This window comes from Falco rusticolus, chromosome 20, assembly GCF_015220075.1.
Source record: "Falco rusticolus isolate bFalRus1 chromosome 20, bFalRus1.pri, whole genome shotgun sequence".
Taxonomy (NCBI): Eukaryota; Metazoa; Chordata; class Aves; order Falconiformes; family Falconidae; genus Falco; species Falco rusticolus.
This window is the reverse complement of record NC_051206.1, coordinates 1,102,446-1,124,871: the sequence shown is the minus strand read 5'-3', so window position 1 is coordinate 1,124,871 and position 22,426 is coordinate 1,102,446. Positions and strand designations below refer to the sequence as shown.

General features: G+C 52.3%; 1 protein-coding gene across 8 annotated transcripts in view; it reads left to right on the top strand.

The window, feature by feature from the left end:
- The window catches only part of SLC4A5 (solute carrier family 4 member 5), a 37,223-nt gene that overhangs the window by 2,960 nt on the left and 11,837 nt on the right, over positions 1 to 22,426 (top strand). For 2 of the 8 annotated variants that reach the window (XM_037371590.1, XM_037371595.1), the window contains 18 exons: positions 1,779 to 1,872; positions 2,120 to 2,311; positions 7,267 to 7,396; positions 9,879 to 10,039; positions 10,267 to 10,422; positions 12,055 to 12,150; positions 12,480 to 12,535; positions 14,479 to 14,636; positions 14,733 to 14,820; positions 14,987 to 15,141; positions 15,506 to 15,649; positions 15,839 to 16,013; positions 16,369 to 16,502; positions 16,618 to 16,889; positions 19,540 to 19,601; positions 20,475 to 20,675; positions 21,412 to 21,525; positions 21,852 to 22,013. In XM_037371590.1, coding sequence (XP_037227487.1) covers positions 1,800 to 1,872; positions 2,120 to 2,311; positions 7,267 to 7,396; positions 9,879 to 10,039; positions 10,267 to 10,422; positions 12,055 to 12,150; positions 12,480 to 12,535; positions 14,479 to 14,636; positions 14,733 to 14,820; positions 14,987 to 15,141; positions 15,506 to 15,649; positions 15,839 to 16,013; positions 16,369 to 16,502; positions 16,618 to 16,889; positions 19,540 to 19,601; positions 20,475 to 20,675; positions 21,412 to 21,525; positions 21,852 to 22,013 — 2,529 coding nt within the window. In that variant the 5' untranslated portion in view covers positions 1,779 to 1,799. Of the gene's footprint in view, positions 1 to 1,173; positions 1,693 to 1,778; positions 1,873 to 2,119; positions 2,312 to 7,266; positions 7,397 to 9,878; positions 10,040 to 10,266; positions 10,423 to 12,054; positions 12,151 to 12,479; positions 12,536 to 14,478; positions 14,637 to 14,732; positions 14,821 to 14,986; positions 15,142 to 15,505; positions 15,650 to 15,838; positions 16,014 to 16,368; positions 16,503 to 16,617; positions 16,890 to 19,539; positions 19,602 to 20,474; positions 20,676 to 21,081; positions 21,196 to 21,411; positions 21,526 to 21,851; positions 22,014 to 22,426 lie in introns of those variants that run through there. The other 6 variants (XM_037371592.1, XM_037371596.1, XM_037371591.1 and 3 more) reach the window with 5 other exon arrangements.

Here is a 22,426-nt window from a genome sequence, read left to right as displayed (position 1 = left end):
TGTGGAACTGAGAGCTGGTGGGGGGTAGCGGGGGTTTAATTGGCAAAGGTAACAGCGCTTTTCTTTTCTTCCCCTTATTTCTAACGTGCTTACGGTCGTGTTTTCCAACAGCTCTGGTCTGCGTCGTGCTTGTCTTTGTATGCAAGGATGGTGGGGGGGAAAAAGCTTTATATATAAAAAATTAGAGGAAAAAGTCCCAGGCTGTATGACTCTTATAAATCAGGCATGATCACTCAGTGGATCTAATAACCCCCGGGTTTATCAGATGGGTTATTTTTGCTGCCCGACAGAGCTGGGGTAGACCTCTCACCAGCCCAGCTGGACTGCAAAAAAAAAAAAGTCAGGTTTCTTCCCAATACAGTCCCAGCTGAAAGGCTGTGTATCCCAGTTTGGGGACCCCCACCCAGCGCTGAAGCTCGTGGGGAAATCTCTTGGGGGGCGGTTGTGACACTTCTTCTGTTAGAAGGTGCCAGCTCATTTTTAGAGCAAAAATATTTACACCTCCAGCTGGGTGGGTATTCTGCTGTTCCTTCTCCCACCACCAGCTTCCTAAAATCCTCAGATTTAGCCCGATACTGTTATTCCCAGGAAGCTGAGGCTCGTGGCTCCCGTTATCCCTTATTCCGCCCAGGTTTGGGGCTCGGTTGTCCATCCAGAGGTGTTTGCCCCCTAAACCTGCGCCTGTACAGAAAGTGTTGGGTTAATGCAGTCAAAAAAAAAAAAATAAAATAAAATAAAATCCCAAATGTGTTAAATCAAGATGCATCTTCAAATAACAACTGGGTAAAGGCTGGAGCCTGTATCACGCTAAAGTTGGTCTTTGCCTTGGGGGAAAATGGGTCAATAATTCCACAACCCAAGCAGAGCCGACCTGGCCAGCCTTGGAGCCTTCCAGCCCTTTAGGTGCGCACCCTGCTTTGTGTTTTTAACCTATTTGCCTTGAACTGAGATTTTTTCTTCCCTAATATAGTTGGATAATGATATGATATGGCCACGGATGACAAGCAGCCGGAATGGGGGACACGGAGAGGCTGGCTCTCCGTCCGCCCTCAAAGTGACTTTGGGAGGCATCGATCAGGCTGCCATGAATAGTAACTGTTCTCCCATCCAAGTCAAGTGTGAAAGGCAATCACTGGAGGTCAGATAATTAGGAGATTAATTAGCATATGTGGCAAAACCCAAAGAAATTTGTATGGGGAATAAAACACCAGGTTTGAAGGAAGATACCTGGAAGCAGCAGCATGCATATGGTGTAAAATTTGTGCATAGGAGATGGGGGAAAACGAATTCTGCTTCTGCAAAACCCCTTTTAACTGTGCAGATCACCCCAAAAATTTAAATGGGTGCTTACTGCCAGCAAGCAACCCCTCTTAACCGCACCCATGGCCATAATCGTACCGGCAAATCTCTGTAATGATCTCTTACGCTTCACTTACGCCGGCCTTTGAGCAGGAGTAAGAGACTGGAGGTGTAACGAAATTTATCTGGATTTTCTTAATTACAGGGAGAGCGGAGGTGGAGCGCAGGCAGGGCTGGTGCAGAGCGAGGCAGGGCTGAGGGGAGACGTGGGTGCTTGCAGGAGGGTCCCTGGTGCGTCTGCAGGGAGGTCCCGGCCCCCCCGGTGCATCCTCGCCCTGGCTGGGAAGGACCCTGTGATCTCACTGGGGCCACACGCGAAGGATTCCCATAGTGGTGAGCACCCACCAGGTGGACAAAGGGGCTGTTCCCCTGCCCAGCACCCTTTAAAATCTCCCTCCTTTCTCCTCTCCATGGCTCAGCTCTCTCCAGGCAGCAGGACCATGCTGGAGGATGAGGATGGGATGAGCGAGAGGGGGCTCAGCAGCTCGAGGAGGAGGTACGACGATGAGGAAGGTGAGCAAAACCTTGGGGACGCCCCACATGGTAGCGGGGTCTCCCCTGCCAGCCGAGGCATCGGCTCTCCTGGCACTTGGCTCGGCACATCTCACGCACGACATGGGAAAATCTGTGGATGCTTTAAGCTTGCTGGGAAGAAGGCAAATATCTCCCTGGCTTTTGGGGAGTTGGGGGTGTGTGTGGGGGTTATTTAAGTGAGAAACATCCAGATCTGCTCTCTCAAGCTTCCCCTTGCCCTCCCTAGATTACCACTCCATCTACATTGGGGTGCCAGTGCCTCGGGGCTACCGGAGGAAACGGCGTCGACGAAGATCTGTCTCCAGCCGGGACAGGACGAGCGAGAGCGAGCGGCACTACGAGCGCCAGGATCGCTCCGACACCGACGACGGCGGCCACGGCTGCTACGAGAGCGGCAACGACAATGCCAGCAGGACCAGTGAGTCATCCTCAGGCTTCCCAGAAAAGCGGGAAGGGTTTGACAACCTCATTTAATCCGGGATTAAATCACCCCCGTGCATCTTGCCACGCTGCTTAGTCCGGCGTTTGCATTTGGCACTGCTTTTCCTGACGCTTCCCAGGTTTATTTTTCCTTGCGGATGTCTCTGAGAGCCAGGCACAGGGTGTGAAATGGGATTTGAGGCTGCTTAGGTGATGGGGGGGACTAAAAAGGGGCTGTCCTTACCCTTGGGAGGTTGCTTATGAGGAAATCGGGAGTACAGCGGGATCCGGGTGTGCAGACACCCTCCGGGCATCACACCTTGTCCCCGACAGGCTTTTGCCCGGGCTTTGCCCGATCTCCTGAAATCTCCTTAGCAAAGATTAACATTTTGCACAGCAAAGTAGCTGTCAATCTCGTGTGGTTTGTTGGGGTTGGGTTCTTTTTTCGCCCACCCACCCACCCACCCACCTCCCCTATAGAAATTTGCATTTGGTTTTATGTCAAGCAGATCATATCATGGCTCGGCAGAGTGGGCAGGGGCTCGGCTTCGCTTTTCCCTACGGAAGGAAAAGTTTTCCAGGCTTTTTGCATGGGGAGAGGCTTTTTATTTGCAGCAGGCTTTGCACGCAGCTCCTTCATGCCTTCGGTGGTGGCGCGAGTGGGACCACGTCCCCCCCCTTTCCGCAGGCAGTAAACATCACCGGGATATAACACTGGGCTGGTTTGGGGGGTGCAAAGTCAATTTATGGAGGAAAAACACCCCAAACCACTAAGCCCTGCAGCAGCCCTGCTTTCCCCCAGGAAATCTCCCTCGTTTGGGTGGTTTCTCCCAGAAAAAAAATCCCTACCCTGAGCTTGGAGGGGGTTTTCCCACCTCGCTCCGGGTGGGAAACAAAACCCCTCCACAAAATAACCCCAAAGCTTTGATTTCTGTCGTCCCCCCTCGCCCTCCCTCCCCTTTCCAGCTGACTCCATCCCGGCGCGCTCACCTCTCCTACACGCATCCCGTTTGATTTGGTAACTTCCCGTCATGAGAGCCAAAGGGAAAGGAAAGTGCTTTATATTCTCTATAATCTGCTCCTTAAGCCTTGGGAGTTTAACAAGCCTGAGTGGATAAAGGAGGAAGTTTGGGGGGGTGGTTGTAGTTTTGGGTTGGTGGTTTTGGTTTTGTTTTTTTTTTTTTTTGTACCGTGCAGCGAAGGTTTGGTTTAGCTGGGAAGAAATGGGGGATAAAATGGAAACGAACGCAGGTAGGTGATTTCCATCGCTCTCCGGTGGCCGCGGTGTGGGGAGCAGGAGGGGAAGAAAGGCTCCATAATATTTTTTTGGCTTTGTTTTCCCCTTGCAAAAGCAACTTGGCAACCTGTGTGGGTTGAGTCAGGTGCTTGCTCAGGGCTCCGAGCTCCAAAGCTCATCCCAAAAATATAAGGCAGGGGGAATTGTATCTGCTTCCGTGCTCCCCAGCAGCGGGCACGCAGAAAAGGGGATATTTGGAAGGCGAAAAGTCTCCTGGACCTGGGGGTTCCTTGAACAGGAATGGAGCATGTAATCCCATGGGATGTGCACCCCAGCTGCCTCTTTTTTTCCTGGGAAGAGAACCCTTCTGAGCCATGAAACCCCCGGGAAGGGCTGTCGTGTGTTCAGGTTAATGTGCCGGAGCCTTAAACAAGGCTTAGTCCCACTGCCCAGCCAGACAGCAAACCCCGGGCGGCACCGCGGTCCCCCGGCCCCTATTTATCACCTTTTTTTATTGTACCTAAAGCCAGAGCCGGGTTTTTGGTTTGGGAAAGCATCGCTAGGTGAGGTTGTACCGCTGGATCGAAGCTGGGTGCAAAGGGCTCTGTGCACCTCAAATTAAAGGAGGTATAAATCAGTGCCGCTGGGCTGTCCCATCCGATTACCCACGGAAATATAGGTCCTTGTGTATGTAAAATTATCCTCTATTAGGTCCTTGTGTATGTAAAATTATCCTCTATTATCACCAGCGTTAGTACTGAGCTAATTCTGCGGCTCCAGGCTTGGTTTGGATCCACTGAAATCACGGTGGAGGTTGGACGGGTGTAAAGCAGGAATTGCGGCTGTGAGCACTTTCCCATGGGAAAAGCTGGTTTGGGGAGGTAGGGATCTGCTCTGGGCACTGGTTGAACTGTGTCTTGCAAGAAATAGGTACCGATTTTGGGGTGGCTTTGGTGGTTTTGGCCAGTGTGGCTGCATTCCCTGGAGGTGCCAAGCCCTGGGTGCCGTTATTCAGTATCTCCTCCCACGCAAATACCTGCTGCTTCATGGGATTAATTTAGATGCTGGCTTAAATTTCCGGGAGAAAAATTAAAACAAGAGCTGGGTTGTAAGCAGATGCCGGGCCGGGTGCTTTCCCAGGCACGAAAGGGTCCTCCAGGTGAATAAACACCGTGAATTTTGGCTGCGCGGCCAAGCCCCGGCGTTGTTGGTTTAGCAACCGGCTCTTTGCTCGGGTCAGTGAGCGGTGGGGAGCAGGGGCAGCCGCCGCCATGAAGCACGTGTTACGTGTTGAGAGATGGATTTATTCCTTAAACTGGGGGAGGATGGGGAAAAAAAAGCTAAAAAAACCCAAAGCCAACCTAAAAAAAAAGCTCTTTATGTGCAAGTTTTCCTTTATCTTTTGTGGTTTCCAGTGGTTTAAGTGTGGCGCAGCCCCGACGCCCCAAAACGAGTCGCTGCGGGGACCCTCCAGCAGGCTGAAGCCAGAGGGACCCGTTCTTAAGCACCCAAGGGGGGAATTTGGGCAGCGTTGGGAGCAGCAACCACCAAGTCAAGGATTTGCAAAGCTCTAACCTCTCTGCTCCCCCTTCCTGCAAAATTGCAAATCCCTTTTTTTTGACAAATGCATCCAGAGATCCCTCCTGAGACAGGTATTTCCAGAAAACTCCCCCCCCTTTTTTTTTTTTTGTGGTCTGGCTCGTTGCATTTTAGTGAATTTGGGGCGATGCTGGCGCGCCCCTGCCCCCGGCCTTGTGCTGTCTGCTTTGCTCTGCAGCCCAAAACTTCATATTCCCGCAAAACCCCAAATTCACTGCAAATGCAACGAGCCAGTCCACACACACACAAAAAAAAAATAATGGAATTTTCTGGAAATACCTGTCTCAGGAGGGTCCCGTTCTTAAGCACCCAAGGGGGGAATTTGGGCAGCGTTGAGAGCAGCAACCACCAAGTCAAGGATTTGCAAAGCTCTAACCCCTCTGCTCCCTCTTTCTGCAAAATTGCAAATCCCTTTTTTTTTTTTTTTTTTTCACTAATGCATCCAGAGGTCCTTCCAGAGACAGGTATTTCCAGAAAACTCCCCCCCTTTTTTTTTTTTTTTTTTTTTTTGGTCTGGCTCGTTGCATTTGCAGTGAATTTGGGGTTTTGCAGGAATATAAAGTTTTGGGCTGCAGAGCAAAGCAGACAGCACAAGGCCGGGGGCAGGGGCGCGCCAGCATCGCCCCCATTTCATCCCCTCTTACGCGAACAGCACTTAGGCTTAAAGAGCCTGAAGCCCTCCAGGCATGTAGCCTGGCTCTAAAATTAACAGGAATATTAATAATCATAATAATGAAGCTTATGGAAGTGGAAGGAGGACTTGACAACAGGGCTTTAGTCCTGCTGGTGGGGCTTAGAGGGCTTACGTGGTTAAGCAGGCTCAGCCTGGAGCGCAGGGGACATCCTATGCCTGCCCAGCCGCCGCGACTTGGGTTTCGTCTCCTCCAGTGGGGGGACAGGGCAGCATCCCCCCATTTTTTCCTCCTCTCCCACACCACAATTTAATTCCCGGATTTTTTTTGTCTACCCTCTTACCCAACTTTCTAATTCCCGGGTTTGAGAAGAGGAGGATTCCCCTAACAAAGGCATTTTCCAAGCTGGATTGACTCCTGCTGGTTTAGGAGAGGGCTAAGACCCAAGATTTTATTAAAAACGCACCATTTCCAGGGAGCCTGGCGTAGGGCTGATTTTAAACTCTTGATTGAATAACGGGGCGACTGGGGAGCGGTCCCATCCGTGCCACATCCCGGTTCAAACCCAGGTGTTTGATTCCTTCCCTGCAACCAGAATGATGAGGCTTTGCTAGAAAAGCAGGTGACGATGGAGAGGGTTAAAAGAAAACCCCAGCCTGGCTTTTATTATTTTCTTTTTTTCGGGGGGGGGGGGAGAAGAGGGCAGGTCGGTCACCCTCCTGTGGCTGCAGGGAATGCACCAAAGATGAAAAACCCTTTTCCCCTCGGTCAGGAGGTTTGCAGGCAGGTGATGTGTGGTTGCTCCCCTTCCCAAAACACACCGCAGGGAGCGGGAGGCATAAGTGCCCTCCCCAGCCTGCCCCATTATTTGCAGCAAAAAGCTGGATTTTTCCTGCAGAAAGGGTACGTCTGTATTAATGCCCTCGAATGATGCAGGTTCCCCTCGGGGATCCAGTGGGAAAACTTGTGCCGAGCACTCGTGTGTCCCGATATTCAGTGCCGGAGACCGTAAGGATTTGGTTGTCGGTGGCAGGTGGCTCTAACCTGGCAAAAACAGGCTCTGTGGTAGGGAAAAATGTGGGATCCCCCATGGGAACATGGCACACCATGCTCCTGGAAGGGGAATTTGAGTGTGCTGTATATAGAGGTGGCTGCACTCCCTGATTCCCAGCCCAGACCTATATATTCCCCTCCTGGCTGCTACGCAGCCTCCGCTCATCCTTTCCACCAGCATCCGTATGTCTTTGCACGGGGATTTTGGAACAGGATTAATTAGTGTTCCCCCACTCCCCAGTAGCTCTCCCCTTAAACATTTTCCTCAAACCCTCCTTTTTTCACCCCATGATCCTAAATAGCCCTACAGATCCCTCTTTATCCACCCTGGGGCTTTCCATGTGGGAATGGTGCAGGATCATCTTGTCTCCAGCCGATGATAAACCTTTTTTTTTCTTTTTTTTTTTTTTTTTTCCCCTCTCCCCCTGGCAGTGTCACCGGCTGCCGAGCGCCTCCGCTACATCCTGGGGGAAGACGATGAAGCTCCCAACCCCACGCTCTTCACGGAGATGGACACGCTGCAGCACGACGGCGAGGAGATGGAGTGGAAAGAATCGGCCAGGTGAGCCAGGGGGGGATGCTTGGTGTTGAAAATGTGTCGGGGAAAGACCCTCCCTCTAAATATCCCTGGGTGGAAACAGGGTCAGGGAATGAGCATCTTTTCCGATGAGGTTAAAAAAGCCATGCCTGAACTAGGGAAATGCGGAAAACACAGCGTTTTGGGGGGCTTGGCACGGCGGCTGCAGCCGGCTGAGGAGGAGGAAGGGAGAAAATTTCCCATCTCTTCCCACCTCTCCCCAGGCTGGAGTAATCCCAGAGCTGGGGGATTCCCATTCCCAGGGCAGCATGGCAGCGAAGCCCTGCAGAAAGGGCTGGGAGGGTGGAAAAAAACAGGATAACATGCTGGGAAAGCGGAAAATTAGGGAACAGGGGACAGAACAAACATTTTCCCAGGTCTTTCCCCCCACCCCCCGACTTTTGCTGGCCAGGCCAAGAGTTAAACTCCTCCTGCCCTCAACCCACCTACTACATCTTTAATAGAAGTGTTAAAGAAGTTGCAAGTAGCGTTGGCTTTATTGAATTCAGAGCTTATCCAAGGGGAAAATATCAAATTCAAGTGGGATTTTCTCTTCCTAGCCTCAGCCGTGTTAAGGGCTAGCGGGGTTGGGGTTTTTGGGGGAGTGTTGGGAAGGGGGTCAGGGATGCCGATGGTACCCCAAGCCCTTTCCTTTTGGTAGCATATGCGGGATTTCCGAGTCTGGCTGCAGAGGTTCACCCGAGGGGTGGAGAAGGAGCGGGATCAGGCCCTGTGGATGCTCGCCCCGTCTCTTGGGCTGGTTATTGGCATCACCAAAAACTTTGGAAGCTCTGAAGCATCCTCCTGGTTGCCATCCCTGCTCGACATGCGGCAGCGCAGGGATGCTGCTGCTAAAATCTTTAATTCCTCCCCACCAGCATTTTGCATAGGTATCCGCTCATCCCTCCCCACTCCCCAAAAAGCTCAGAAGGCAAAAAAAAAAGCGCTTCCACTGGGATTTTCATCAGGGAGGGCTTGAGATGGAGGTTTCCAAATTCCTCTGGCAGGATGGAGGTTTCTCAAGTCCTGGATTTCCACTCCCCAGCGAGGAGCGGTTCAGCCTCTTCAGCCGCTGCGGGACAGCAGCTCCTTGCTGGGAGCAGCGCTACCTGTGGCTAAATCCTCAATAAATAGAAAAAAATGGAAATAAAGCAGCTGAGCACAGCAGGGAGATGGGGTTTTGCCGTAGCCTTGGCGAAAGCATCACGGGATGTCGGTCCCAGGGCAAAGGCGCCGCTGGAAACGTGCCTCTAGTCCTGCACGCCGACCCAAGCTGCCACCCCGTGTGCTCACTAATAACCCACTTTTGGCAGGAAAATGAGGCAAAAAAGAAACGAAAAGCGACCTAATCAGCTTTGGGCGAGCGCCGGCGGGGCTTAGCGGGTGCTGTGGCGGGAAGCTTGAATTTCTTGCCAATAAAAGCAGCGTTGTTTGATGGGCTGGAGGAAGGCTTTCTGTAAAGAAATCAGGGTGGGGAGCTTTGGAGCTGTGGGCACTGGGGCCAAATTGTACATTTTTGGAGGTGCGGGGGTTTTGTGCCCAGCACAGGCCGTTCCTGGTGCTCCCAGATAATATTTTGGGGCTTTTTTAGAGGGACACCCAACATTTTCTCTTTGCAGCAGCTTTTTAACACCCTCCCTGCCCCTGCAACTGATACCATCCCGGGCTCTCCCCACCCTTCCCCTGCAGCGTCTGTGAGCCATCAGCTCTTCCCACCCCCCTTTCTTCTCCTCCATCCTTCTTGTCTGTGCCCTCCGTGGCAGCAGGAACCCAAACCCCAGTCGTACCAGTTAAAAGTTGTAAGGTTAAGCCCTTGCGTAGGCTAATCCACGGAGCCTGCAAACCTCTTGTAAAGGAAAAGCAGCTTTCTTCCCCAAACTGACGTCTTGTGGAGAGCTGCCTGCTCTCCCCGGAGCCTGAGCCCCATCCCTGGGGAGCTGGGAGGAACCAGCCACCATTCCTGGATTTGCTCGGAAGTCTTTGCTTTGTAAAATTAAGGAGCGGAGGTGGAAGGACCGATTTCCAAGGGCTTCCATCTCCCACCATGGGGATGAGGCACCCAGGTGTAAGTCTGAGCATTGCAAAGGAATTTAAAAGATGTTTGCAATTGCTTTGCTGTGTGCATGGCTGGTTCACGCGGGTGCAGAGCCTGGCTCCGGCAAGGTCAGCTCCAGGGGAAAACCTCCCAAATCTCGCAGGAGCAATTCGAGGAGGGTTAAATCTGCAGGGTTGAGTTCAGTGGGGGAGCCGAGAGGTTTTGCTCCGCTCTGCAGCCATGCAAGCATCACTTTGTCTAATGATGTTACTCAATTTCTCCGCTCCCATCCTGAATAACAAGCCAAAACTTTGCAGGATGAATTCCTCCAGGCTTGCAAAGCCACCTGCAGAAGGGAAAAGAGGAAAAGCAATTCTCTTATTCTCTTCTCCTACACCGTGCCCGTCCCCATGGCTGCCGCTCTCATTGCAGGTGGATAAAGTTTGAAGAAAAGGTGGAGGAAGGAGGGGAGAGGTGGAGCAAGCCCCACGTGTCCACGTTGTCTTTGCACAGCCTGTTTGAGTTGCGGACGTGTCTACAGACGGGAACGGTGCTCCTGGACTTAGATGGCTACTCTCTGCCCCAAATTATAGGTAGGAGCCAGCGGGGTATCAGTGGTTTCAGGTGGCTTTTTCCCCCTGACCTAAAGTGCCAGGAACAGATTTAAATGCATTTTCTTGTTATGTGCAAATATAAACCAATTTATTAGCCAAGACAGGAGTTGAGAGCCAACACCTCGGTTCACCAAGCATTGTCTTGAGCCTTCTGGGAGGGTTTGTGCTGGGGTAACGCATGCACCTCCCTCGTTCGGTGCTTGCAGACGATGTCATTGAGAAGCAGATCGAGGATGGTCTGCTCAAGCCAGAGCTGCGGGAGAAGATAAGCTACGTGCTCCTCAGGAAGCACCGCCACCAAACCAAGAAGCCAATCCACCGGTCCTTGGCCGACATCGGGAAGTCCGTCTCCTCCAGCACAAGTGAGTCCTTGGGGTCCAGCCTGCTCCTGGTTGCATCCTTGACTCATCGGTGAGCAAGCCTGGGGGGAGGGAGATCTCAGACGAAGGAAAGGGGGACACCCAACACCATTTGGGGCACCCAACTATCTACTGCGTTGAGGAAGACCCCAAAATCTCTGCCACTGGTGGCTTTAAGGGTGGGAGGTCATCGGGAGGTGGGAGGCAAGGGGATGTCTGCTGAGGTGGACGATGGCGTTGTGCAAGAGATGATGGCATTGTGCGAGGGACGGCGGCGTTGGTGGTCACTTGGCCAAGGGGCTTTCTGGCAGAGCAGCCTACAGACAAATCCAGTCTGCTCTGCGGTTGAACCTGCCTATTTTTGAGCTATTATAAAAGGGGATTTGTTTGTTTTCACGCTAGATTATTTACTTAGGTTTAAATGGAGGTCATTTGGTGGAGCCCGGGATTTGCCAGGCTTCGGCTGCTCCCCGCGTAGACAGAAGCAGCAATGCCCAAGCTCAAAGTGTACATGGAAGAGGCTGTCAATAACCAATATTCCCACGCTATGGGCATTCCCAAGTTTCAAAGCGGCCACCATCCTAGATATTTGAACAAACATTTGCCCAGAAGCCTTCAAAACGCAGCACAACTTGGAAATGTTGTAGTTAGTCCCTGTAGGTGGGAAGAACAGGAGCATCCTTCGCGTTTTTAGTTCCTTGCTGAGACGATGGCATTGCTTTGAGTTTGCAAATAGGGACACCAAGGAAAAGAAGGTCATTGGCAGGAGCAGAGGGGTCCCTCGCATTTCTTGTGCCAATGGCAACTCTGTGATATTGGAATAAATGCCCAAAAATAGGGTCATACCCAGTGGGAACTTCATTATTATTTTTGGTGGGTTTAACAAAAAAAAAAAAAAAAAAAAAAAAGAAAAGGACAGATGCTGTGGTTGCAGCTGGTGTCTCTGAGAGGTGCGGAGCAGCTCAACAAAGCTGGTCCAGGTGGTTTTCCAAAAGGATAACACAGTTTTGGGAGTTGAGGAGGTTTTCTGAGAAAATGCTGGGTTTAACACAGAGAATGCGGGGTGGGGAAGGGAAGTCTTTAGAGGGAAGTAATTCAGTTTAAAATCTGAGGTGAAAACTGGGGCTCACCACCAGTTCAGGGAGAAGAAACATTAAGGTGAAACTTGGCGGTGGCCAACATCAATATCTGGAAGCATGAAGTTCATGGCAAATTTCAAGCGTAGCTTTCTTTGGAGAATTATTAGATTAAAAAGGCAAATAAAATATTGGGGTTTCTTAAGTAGCAGAAGTTGCACTTCTGAGCCCATTTATAGCCTTGCAGAGAGCATCGGCAGGGCGTGGGGTGGTGCAGGCTCCTTGCACGGAGCCTCAGCAGTGGGACAGCTGGGTTAAGGCAATTTATTCTTTGATAATGAGAAATATATACTAGGCTAATGGGAAATGTAGTACTGTGGGTGAGATAAAAGTGCAAATGAAAGTAGGAGGGAAAGGCACATTGCTGGTGAATCAGCCCTGGAAGGGTCACATCTGTGCTGGGCAGCTGGTTTTTCCAGCCTGGTGGTCTCTTGCCTTCAGCATCACCCAAGGGTTTCTCGCGGCACCTGCATCTCCTCTAACAGCTCCTCTCCCCCAGCCCGCAGCCCCGTCCGGAGCCCAGCCGCCGGCGCTGCCTTCCACCGCTCCACCGAGGACCTGCGGATGCGACAGAGCGCGAGCTACGGCCGCCTGCGTAAGCTGGGGGGGGGGCACAAACACCGCTAAAAGAAGCAGGGGAGAAACAAAATCTATGTTGCAATACGAAAGCGGGCAATTGCAATTACGAGGGGATCCCACCACAGGCATAAATGAGGTGTGGTTTGGGTAACCACAGGGTGACTGGTATCAGGAAACTCATATTCTTGGGTTTTCACCTCCCTGTGCCTGGTTTGCAAGCCTGGCTATAATAAATAAGTTGGGTTTTTTAATTTGCACTCAAGTCTTCCTGCCACGTTTTCTCCTTGCACGTGGGGCTGTAACTCGGCTGCACGCCATGGGGTGGTTTGCTCTTCTCTCCATCAGGTCACGCGCAGAGTCGGAGCATGAACGACATCTCGGACACACCAAGCTCCGACCAGGTAACCAACCCCAACCCCCCCCATACCGACCAGGTAACCACCCCCAAACCCACCCGCACCGACCAAGTAACCACCCCCAGACCCCCCAGCGCGCTGCTGTGAGGAGCATCTCTGACATGACCCGCGATGGAGCAGGGGCTCTGGGGTTGTTAAGGTCCATGTGAGCCTTGTGTGGCTTCGCTCAGTCGATACCCGCACAAATTCCTAATTAGGGAAATTAATACATGTATTGATCCCTGCTAACTCATGGGGAAGCTGTTCCAGAAATAATACCTGGGCTTGCAAGTTGAACGCGGGGTTAGGGACATGCGGAGATGCTGATAGAGCTTGAGATCTTTCGGGTGGAAGGAAAAAAGATCCTTAAAATCTCTCGGGAGGTAGGGAAAGGTGCTTGGGAGAACGCAGGGATCCTAGAAGAGCCTTTGCTTGGCCGGGTGAGGGCAGGCTGCAGGGGTAGATCCCATCCAAGCACCCGGTCTGCGAGCAGGAACACAGCTCTCGGGACAACGGTCTGTAGATCGAGGCGGGTTTTATTTTTCCCTCTTTGCACCGTGATGGACGTGGGTTTCTTAACGCAACGCTCCGTCGGGGGGCTCTTCCCCCCCCAGTTTGCTTTGCATGGGAGAGCTGGGAAGGAGGTCAGGCTGGAGATGCGATGGATCAGCCAGGTTTTGTGCCCTTCTTTTGCTGGATGTCCCATCCCCATCCCGGCATCCAGGCTGTTTAGCTGGGAACTGTTGATGCCTTATAGGGGCTTTGCTTTGTTTCTGTTTGCGTTAAAAAAAAAAATTAAAGGCAGGTGGTGTTTGTGTGGGATGACAGCTTGCTTCTCCCCAGGGATGTCCTTGCTGGGCTTACCCGGGGTGGTGCAATTTAGGGGGAAGCGGAGGATGGGAATTCATGTGTTGCTGGGAGCCACGGGACAGGGATGCCACCGCATCAGGGAGGCAGAAGGTTCCCAGGGCACCTTCCACAATTCCAGCTGCAATGAAGCAAGCCAGCTGCCCACGCACGAACCCCAAACATCAGCCTCCAGCAGTGGGGTGCGGAGGGTTAATCCCAAAATATGCAAAGCATTTAGGTTTAATCGCCCTATTAGACCCACTACAAAGGGACTTTTTAAGTGTTACACGAAGCTTAGTGGTCACTGTTAACTCCTGCTCTTGCTTATTCCAAGCTGCATTGGAGGAGTTGCTTTATTATTATAATTTTTTTTCTTTTTTTTTTCTTTTTTTTTTTTTTTTCCATTTGGGTTTAAAAGATTAGAAAGGGGAGAGCTTGCTGCCCGGCTCACATGCCTCCCCTCATGCTGGCATATAGATTATAATAACACCCTGCCTGGGTCGGTATTGAACCCTTTTAGACTAATAATGAAAGAGCTGCAGGGGAGAAGAGACAGGGAATAAATCCATGACCGAGGTTTCCTACTTCCATTATTTGTTCCTGCTCCGAGGATGAGACCAGAGAGGAACAAGCTAAATAAAACCTCCCCCGTGCACGGTACGGGGGTCTCGGGGGAGCCTGGGGCTGCAGGGCTGCAAACAGACCTGCAAAAACACGTGCTGGCTTGCTCCAGGATCCAGATTTGGGGCTCAGATTTTCCGCAGGGGGATTGATTGCGTGGGATCTTCCCTGCGCAGACCCCAGCCCAGCAAAGCACCTGTCGCAAAGCGCCCAGTTGCACGTCGTGTTAGGGAGCCCCGAGCGTGTGGTTTCCAGCTTATCTGGGGCTACTCGTGGTTTTGAGTAACAAAGAAATTCAGCTTCCTGAATTTCTCGCTGGTTTATCCCTGGATATGGCTCTTGAATCCCCACCTCTGGGAGTCCTGGGACCATCAGAAGTTCAAGCCTCCAGCTTCAGCTTTTGGGTGCAGGGTGTGGAAAAGAGGGGGAGATGCCAAATCTGGGTACCGTTCCCTTCCCCACCCTCGTCTTTCCAACAGCTGAAGAACAAGTTCATCAAGAAGATCCCCAAGGATGCCGAGGCCTCCAATGTGCTGGTGGGAGAAGTGGAGTTCCTGGAGAAGCCCTTTGTGGCTTTCGTGCGGCTCCTCCAGGCAACGATGCTGGGAGGGGTGACGGAGGTGCCTGTCCCCACCAGGTCAGCGCAGTTCCTTTGGGTCCAAAGCACCAAGTGGTCTCATGGCGCGGATGCTGGTGGTCCAAGGTTGCCAACACGGTGCCTTTCCCTTCCCAGGTTCCTCTTTATTCTCCTTGGTCCCGCGGGAAAAGCCAAATCCTACAACGAGATCGGCAGAGCCATCGCGACTCTCATGGTGGACGATGTGAGTAGATGCCACACCTGGCCCTCACCCCTTGCTCAAAGCTAAGAAGAAAAAGCAATTTTCATCCTGTCACCCCAAAAAATGAGCTTTTAAATCCCATCACGATGTGGGACGTGTTTGGTGGATGCCATTCCCAGGCTGACACCTCTCCTCCCTTGACTCCCAGCTCTTCAGCGACGTTGCCTACAAAGCCCGGGATAGAGAAGACCTGATTGCCGGCATAGATGAGTTCCTGGATGAAGTCATCGTCCTGCCACCTGGCGAGTGGGACCCCAACATTAGGATTGAGCCACCCAAAAAAGTGCCCTCAGCTGAGAAGAGGTGGGTGGGAGGCGTGGTGCTGGACCGGCGCTGTGGCCACCCCCATCCCTCCTGTTCTGGAGATGCTGGAGGTCAGCAGCTTTGCTTGCCTTCATCCCAAGAAACCATCTCTGTGAACGTTCCAGAAACTCTGCTTTTTCAGCAGTTTTTGGCCCCAGATCAGCTCAGGACTGTTTCCACTCTGCAAAATCTGCATTACCCGCCTGGGTTGAGCAAATGCAGCCCTTGATTTTTTCCAAATTCCCCCCGAAAGCCAAGCTCCAGCACAGGCAGAGCGCTCCCCCATGGCCTTGGCCATGACCCCTGCACAGGACCGGCTGGCAGGGCAGGTGCCGTGGCCAACACCAGTGGCTCTCTCCCATAGGAAATCTGTTTTCTCGCTGAACGAAGTGGGACAGATGAACGGCACGGCCGGTGGGGCAGGCGCTGGGGGCGGTGGAGGAGGCAGCGATGATGGGGAGATGCCCGAAGTTCATGAAATCGGGGAAGAGCTCGCGTGGACGGGCAGGTGAGCCAGCACCACACCGCCCAAAAACCTTCGGAGGGTGCCAGCACCCATCAGCATCTCCCGCTGGCTCAGCCCTTGGTCTGCTGGGGCATGGAGGGGTGAGATCCTTCTGGGCACGGGCTTTTGCGCAGCACCGTGTCTGGTTTGGTGGGAGGCCCGAGCATTTGGTCCTTGGTGGTGTCTCCCCAGGTTTTGTGGTGGCCTCTATCTGGATATCAAGAGGAAGCTGCCCTGGTTCCCAAGTGACTTCTACGAAGGCTTTCATATCCAGTCCATCTCTGCCATCTTGTTCATCTACCTGGGCTGCATCACCAATGCCATCACATTTGGGGGCTTGCTTGGGGACGCGACGGACAACTACCAGGTCAAGTCCGAGGAAAGGGGTCACTTTGGCTTGGGGATGGGACAGGATGGGATGGGATGGGGCAGGAGGGGTTTTACCCTCCTTGTGCCATGCCAAGCTTTGATGCTGCAGATGTAAATTCTTTGCCGAGTGGGACCGGCAGTCCTGAAATACCTGCAGGATGGGAAAACCCATCTCAATGGCATTGCCAGGAGCAAGGGGACATGGTCCCACCCATCCTATGTGGGTCCAAGCAGAGGTCCTTGACTCCCGTCTCCATCTGGGGTATCTGTGGGGATGTAACGTGGCCCAGCATCACCATAATGGCTCAATGGTTCAATCGTAATCCCTAATGCTAGGTTTGATCCATCCCCAGGGCGTCATGGAGAGCTTCCTTGGCACGGCGATGGCAGGCTCCATGTTTTGCCTCTTCGCTGGGCAGCCGCTCATCATCCTCAGCAGCACCGGCCCCATCCTCATCTTCGAGAAGCTGCTCTTTGACTTCAGCAAGTAGGTGTTGAGCGGTGCCAGGAGGAACGGGGACCCATCCGTACGGGGGTGGGAGGTGTCCTCCAGCCCACAGCGTGCTCTCACGGGGATGCTCTCGCCTTGTCCCCGCTTTCAGAGGCAACGGCATTGACTACATGGAATTCCGCCTCTGGATCGGCTTGCACTCTGCCCTACAGTGCCTTATCCTGGTGGCCACCGACGCCAGCTTCATTATAAAGTACATCACCCGCTTCACGGAGGAAGGCTTCTCCACCCTCATCAGCTTCATCTTCATCTACGATGCCATCAAGAAGATGATCGGAGCCTTTAAGTACTATCCCATCAATTCAGACTTCAAGCCGGATTACGTGACCATGTACAAGTGCGAGTGCATCGCCCCCGACCCAGGTGAGTACACATCTTTTTCGGCGCCGGCTGGGGAAGATGAAGGGGTTGGGGGGGGGGGGTCCCGCTGTGGATAAATCCCGCTGGATCGTTGGCCAAGGACATGGAAGGAGACAGCTACCCGGTCAGCATTGGGTGGAGAGACCTCATCCTCTGAGGATGTTCTTGGGCAAGACAGAAGAGCCTTGTTCCCCATGGATGAACGCATTGGTGCTCGCTGGAACGCAGAGGACGACACCAGAGAGCTGGGGCCTCAGCCTGGAGCAGCCAGATGGATGGATAAAAGGGAAATACAGTGTGTGTGTGGGGGGGGGGGAAGACATTTTAGAGCATTAATTCCAGCCTGCTGCCGATGGAAACTTATTCTCCAGAAAATACGTTGGAGGGGTTTTGTCCTCTCCAGTGTCTGGGAAACCCTGGGATGTCCCAGTTGGGTGTGGAAACCTCCTTGGACTGCTTTTTGCTCCTCTTTTTAACTCCTTTTCAAAAAGGAGAAGCCATCAGGCTCTGAGAAGACCATCTTTCGATGGCTCCCCTGGTTTTGCTCTTGGATAGACGTACCGGATGATCCCTGGTCTGAATTGAGCAGCTCAGATGCTCCCACAGCCACCTGGAAGGGGATGGAGATCTTCGCTTCGGGCTGATGGCAGCAACCCCGCTCTCAGGCGAGCTGAATTTATTTTAAAAGCCTAAAAGCTAACAATTCTGGGGAGCATCAGCTGCAGGCAGAGGGTTGTGATGCTGAAGCTCTCCCCAGAAACAGAAGCATCCAAGACCAGCCGCGTTCCCTATACATCCGTCATTGCCAGAAGAGATCTCACCCGCTGCGATGGAAATACCATTTATTCGCTTTCATTTTGCATTTTCCCTCGATTTCTGTTTACCAACCACCCGCTGAGTGACCCGATCCCGTTGGATTTTGAGAGCCCTGCGTGCAGTGGGGAGCACACCGAGACGCTGCCGTCCTTTCCCAACCCAAACCCTCCCAAACGTGACCTGCGGGAAAGCGAAGCCTGACCCCCAACGCGATCCCGGGGGGGCTGAAATATCCCAGGAACGGGACCGTGACCACCTCCATCCACCCGCCAGTGCCGGCATCTGCCCGGCAGCACCCACCGCCGTGGCTTGGCGCAGGAGGATGGGGGAGCCTTGAGCCTCCAGGGAGGTCTCCCCCTTTTCCAAGCCCCCCGCCCCCCCCCCTCCCCCCAAGAAAACCCGGGGCAACCGAGAGGCATTTGCACCCCAAAAACCTTTAAGCCTCTTTGCAACCCAGCCCCGTTCCTCACCCTCGCTGCTCCGGGCACCCAAGGCAGTGGTGTCCACATTGGATTTTCCATTCCTCTAGATATTGAGAAATTGTTTATTCCCCCTACATCCTTTTTTTTTTTTTAATCTTTTTTTTTTTTTAATTCGTTCTGATTTTTGATCATTATAACTGATTTGTACCATATTTGTCTCTGCTGCACACATCAATTTGGGCTGATTTCAATCTCAAGTGAGTATCGCCTTCTAAATATTAAAACTCTTTTAATATTTGATACTCTTCCCCCGTGGGGCTTTTGTTGTTATTTTTTTTCCAGGTATTTTACTTTTCTCTCTGCTCTGCTAAAAGGGTTTATGTAGACTCCTCTCTTAAAATACCACCAGTGGTATTCTACCCTTTAAGGTGTAGAAATCACTAATAAGGCTGGTTTCTGGAATAATGAAAGGTTATGGAGGGGGAAAAAAAAAAAATAATACTAATTAATAATAATAATAGTGTTTTTAATGCTGGGTTTGCCAGAGCCGTTCCCCGGAGCCCGGTTTCGGCAGCTCCCGGGTCTCTGCTTCTAACCCAGCAATCGCTTCTCCTTCATTAATCCTCGGCGCTGGGGATGGAGGCGGCAGGTCGGGGCAGCCGAAATTCCCACTTGGCGCAGGAAGATGGACCAGAGGGAAGAGGGGGGGCAGAGCGGTCCCGGACCCCGCTTAGGGGCACCCGTAAAGAACGTGGGTGCTCCTGAAGCTACGGAGCTGCATCACCCGAAGAGCCGAGCGGAGCTGCTTTTTGCACTTGGAGGAGAAGGTGCCGGGGGCTAGAAAAGATGGATTATTTTTTTTTTTGCAGTGAGACACTAAAACACCCCTAAAATATTTTAAAAAAGAAAAATAGCCAAAAAACCCCACAAATAAAAGCCAATTGGGCATGATTGGGTGCCGCCTCTCCAAAAAGAACAGGCTGCTTTTTCAGTCTTCAGCCCCCGTGGTTTTATGATGCAGGTGTCAGGATGCTCAACCCTGCTGCCGGTGGCTTCTCCGGGAAGCTCCTAATAATTTTAGGAGCTGGGAGGTTCCTAAAAATACACACACCCCCCCGGCACTCGCCAGCCCTGGAGGGAGAAGCCGCTGTAGGAGAAGCCGTGTTCTCCGCTGGCGCATGGGATTAATCAGGGAGAAGTCGCTGCGGGGTTAGACATGGGGGGGGTTCTCCCCGAATCCTGGTCCGCCCTCGGGATGCCGATCCCCACGCGGCTCTCGGGGGATGCGCTCGACCCCCCATTTGCTTTTACGCTGGCCGGGCTCAGCTGCGCCTCCCCGGGCAAAGCCCGGCTACTTTTAATACCAAAACCTCGATATTAGCCAAAAACCTCAATAACAAACTCCTTTCCCGCAGCCAACGCGACCTTGTTTGATGCTTCAGCTCCAGTGGCACCAAACACCACTAACGTTTCTCTGGTAAGCGGCTTTGCTCATCCCGACGGGAAACTTGGGATAAGGGAGGGCAAATCCGAGGGACTCCTGCATCCGGGGAGCGACGCGTGCCGGCTGGGAGCGAGGGCGATGCAGGATTTGCATTGATTTGGCTCCACGGTTGGGCTCGGTGGCACCAAATCCCCACTTTTTTGCCCAAATTAATAGTGGCTCCAGGGTTCGCTTGTGGCTATGGGGCTCCTGGCGGCAGCAGCCCTGGGAAATGCCCCTTCCCTTGCACGCTACAATTAATTAAACTGCTGATTTTGCTTTTTTTGATGGGGAATACCCCTTTCCTTGCATGTTGCAATTGCTTAAACTGCTAATTTTGGGGTTTTTAGCAGGGAAATACCCCTTTCCTTGCACGCTGCAATTCCTTAAAATACTAATTTTGGGGATTGGCCAGCGAGTGCCCCTTCCCTTGTACACTACAGCTGCTAAAAATGCTGAATTTTCTTTTTTTAATGGGGAAATGCCCTTCTTTTGCACACCGCAATTTCTTAAAATACTAATGTTGCTTTTTTTGGCCAGGAAAAATCTCTTCCCTTGCATGCTGCATTTGCTTAAAAGACTAATTTTGCATTTTGGCCAGGAAATACCCCTTCCCTTGCATGCTGCAGTTGCTAAAAATGCTGATTTTGTTTTATTTGGCTGGGAAATACCCCTTCCCTTGCATGCTGCAGTTGCTAAAAATGCTGATTTTGCTTTATTTACCTGGGAAATGCCCCCCTATCCTTGCACGCTGCGATTATTTAAAATGCTGATTTTGTTTTTTTGGTCAAGAAATACCCTTTTCCTTGCATGCTGCAATTGCACTAAAATGCTAATTTTGTCTTTTGGGGGGGGGTTTCTCCCCAGTACAATGCTATTAACCTAACAGCTCTGGACTGGACTCAGCTGAGTAAGAAGGAATGTCTCAAATACGGCGGCAGCTTAGTGGGGAAATCCTGTAAATTCGTGCCCGACCTGGCCCTTATGTCCTTCATCCTCTTCTTCGGCACCTACTCCATGACCTTGACCCTGAAAAAATTCAAATTCAGCCGCTATTTCCCCACCAAGGTAAGGAAAGCACCGGGTTTCACCCTTCTCTTTTCCAAAAGGTAGGAAAACCAGGAGCTGGCAGTCTGGTGGATGCAAAGAGCTGCGGGAAAATAAATCTGTATTTCTAGGAGATGTTGCTAGCAATAAGAAATAAGCAAAAAAAATCCCCCTGAGCCTTTAGCTGCCGATTTGGCTTTGCATATTAAATAACCCATCACCTTGCCATGCAAAGGAGGAAAAAATCTACATTTTGTGGGTTATACCCAGGTTATCCATGGGTGAGCAAAGCTGGAAAACCCCAGGGAAGGAGCCGAAGTGGGAAGCAAACCTCTCCATCCCATTAATTCACCTCTCCATCCCATTAATTCACCTCTCCATCCCATTAATTACCCTTTCCACCCCCGTTTCCCCATCTTGCCTCCAGGTCAGGGCTTTCATTGCCGATTTTTCCAATGTCTTCTCCATCCTGCTTTTCTGCGGAGTGGATGCCTGTTTCGGACTGGACACCCCTAAGCTCCATATCCCCAGTATCATCAAGGTTCGGCTGCACCGGGGGGGACCCCTCGCCTCTCCACCCTCACTCTTCTTCCAGCTCCTCAACACCTTTCAGGGAAAACTGCGGCTCCTGTGGTGTCTGGACACCTTCTTAAAAGCTACTTTGTATTTTCTGGGGGAATATTCTAATTCTGTGACTTTTTTTCCTTCTTTTTGTTGGTTCCCCCCCCTTTTCTTCTCTTTCTCTCACTCCCTGCAGCTGCGTAAACTTATTAGCGATTTCTCTATCTTTATGTCCATACTAATGTTTGTGGGTCTGGATGTGCTTTTCGGACTCAACACCCCAAAGCTCCAAGTGCCTACTGATTTTAAGGTAAAAAAAAAAGCAATAAAATCCCTTTCCCAGAAGCGTCATTGAAAATTTCTCCCCCCTCCATCCCTGGGGTGCCATCGGGTGTCCCAGTGAGCATCCCGGAAAAATGTTGGGTTGAGGCATGTGGATGCTGGGTGTGGTTTGGGTACCGGTGCGTGGTGGTGGGATTTAGGGATGGATGTGGGATAAGGATGATGCTCGGAGGTGATGGGGTGAGGTGGGGCTTCCCAAAATGTCAGCGCTTGGGCTTTTCCCTCTCTCTGCTCTGTGCCGGGGCTCCACCACGGTGTCCAACCCCCCTGTCTTCCACCCCCCCCCCCCTCCAGCCCACCCGTGTGGACCGAGGGTGGTTCGTGTTTCCCTTTGGGAAGAACCCGTGGTGGGTTTACCTGGCGAGCGCCCTGCCCGCCCTCCTGGTCACCATCCTCATCTTCATGGACCAGCAGATCACAGCCGTCATCGTCAACAGGAAGGAGCACAAGCTGCGGGTGAGCCGGGACTCGTCACGGCATCGCGTCGGGTACCCCTGCATCCCTGCCAGCACCCACTTTTGGGGTGCGGATCAGGTGCTGCTGCAAGGCACGGGGGGGTCACCCCGGCTCGGCACGCTGCGCAAAGCCAGGGCTCAGCCTCTCCTTCTCACGCGGGGGTTTGGGGGTGACAGAGCCTCCAGGGTGTTACATCCACCTAATGCTGTAGGTAGTGGGGTGCAGCGGGGTGATGTGGGGTGCGCTGCGGCACTGCAGGGTGCAGGGTGCAGTATACCAGTGTGGGGTGCTTCGGAGTGATGCGGGGTGCAGTGTACCAATGTGGGGTGATGCAGGGTGATGCAGGGTGCAGCGTGGTAATGTGGGATACATCAGGGTGATGCAGGGTGCAGTGCAGCAGTGTGGGGTGATGT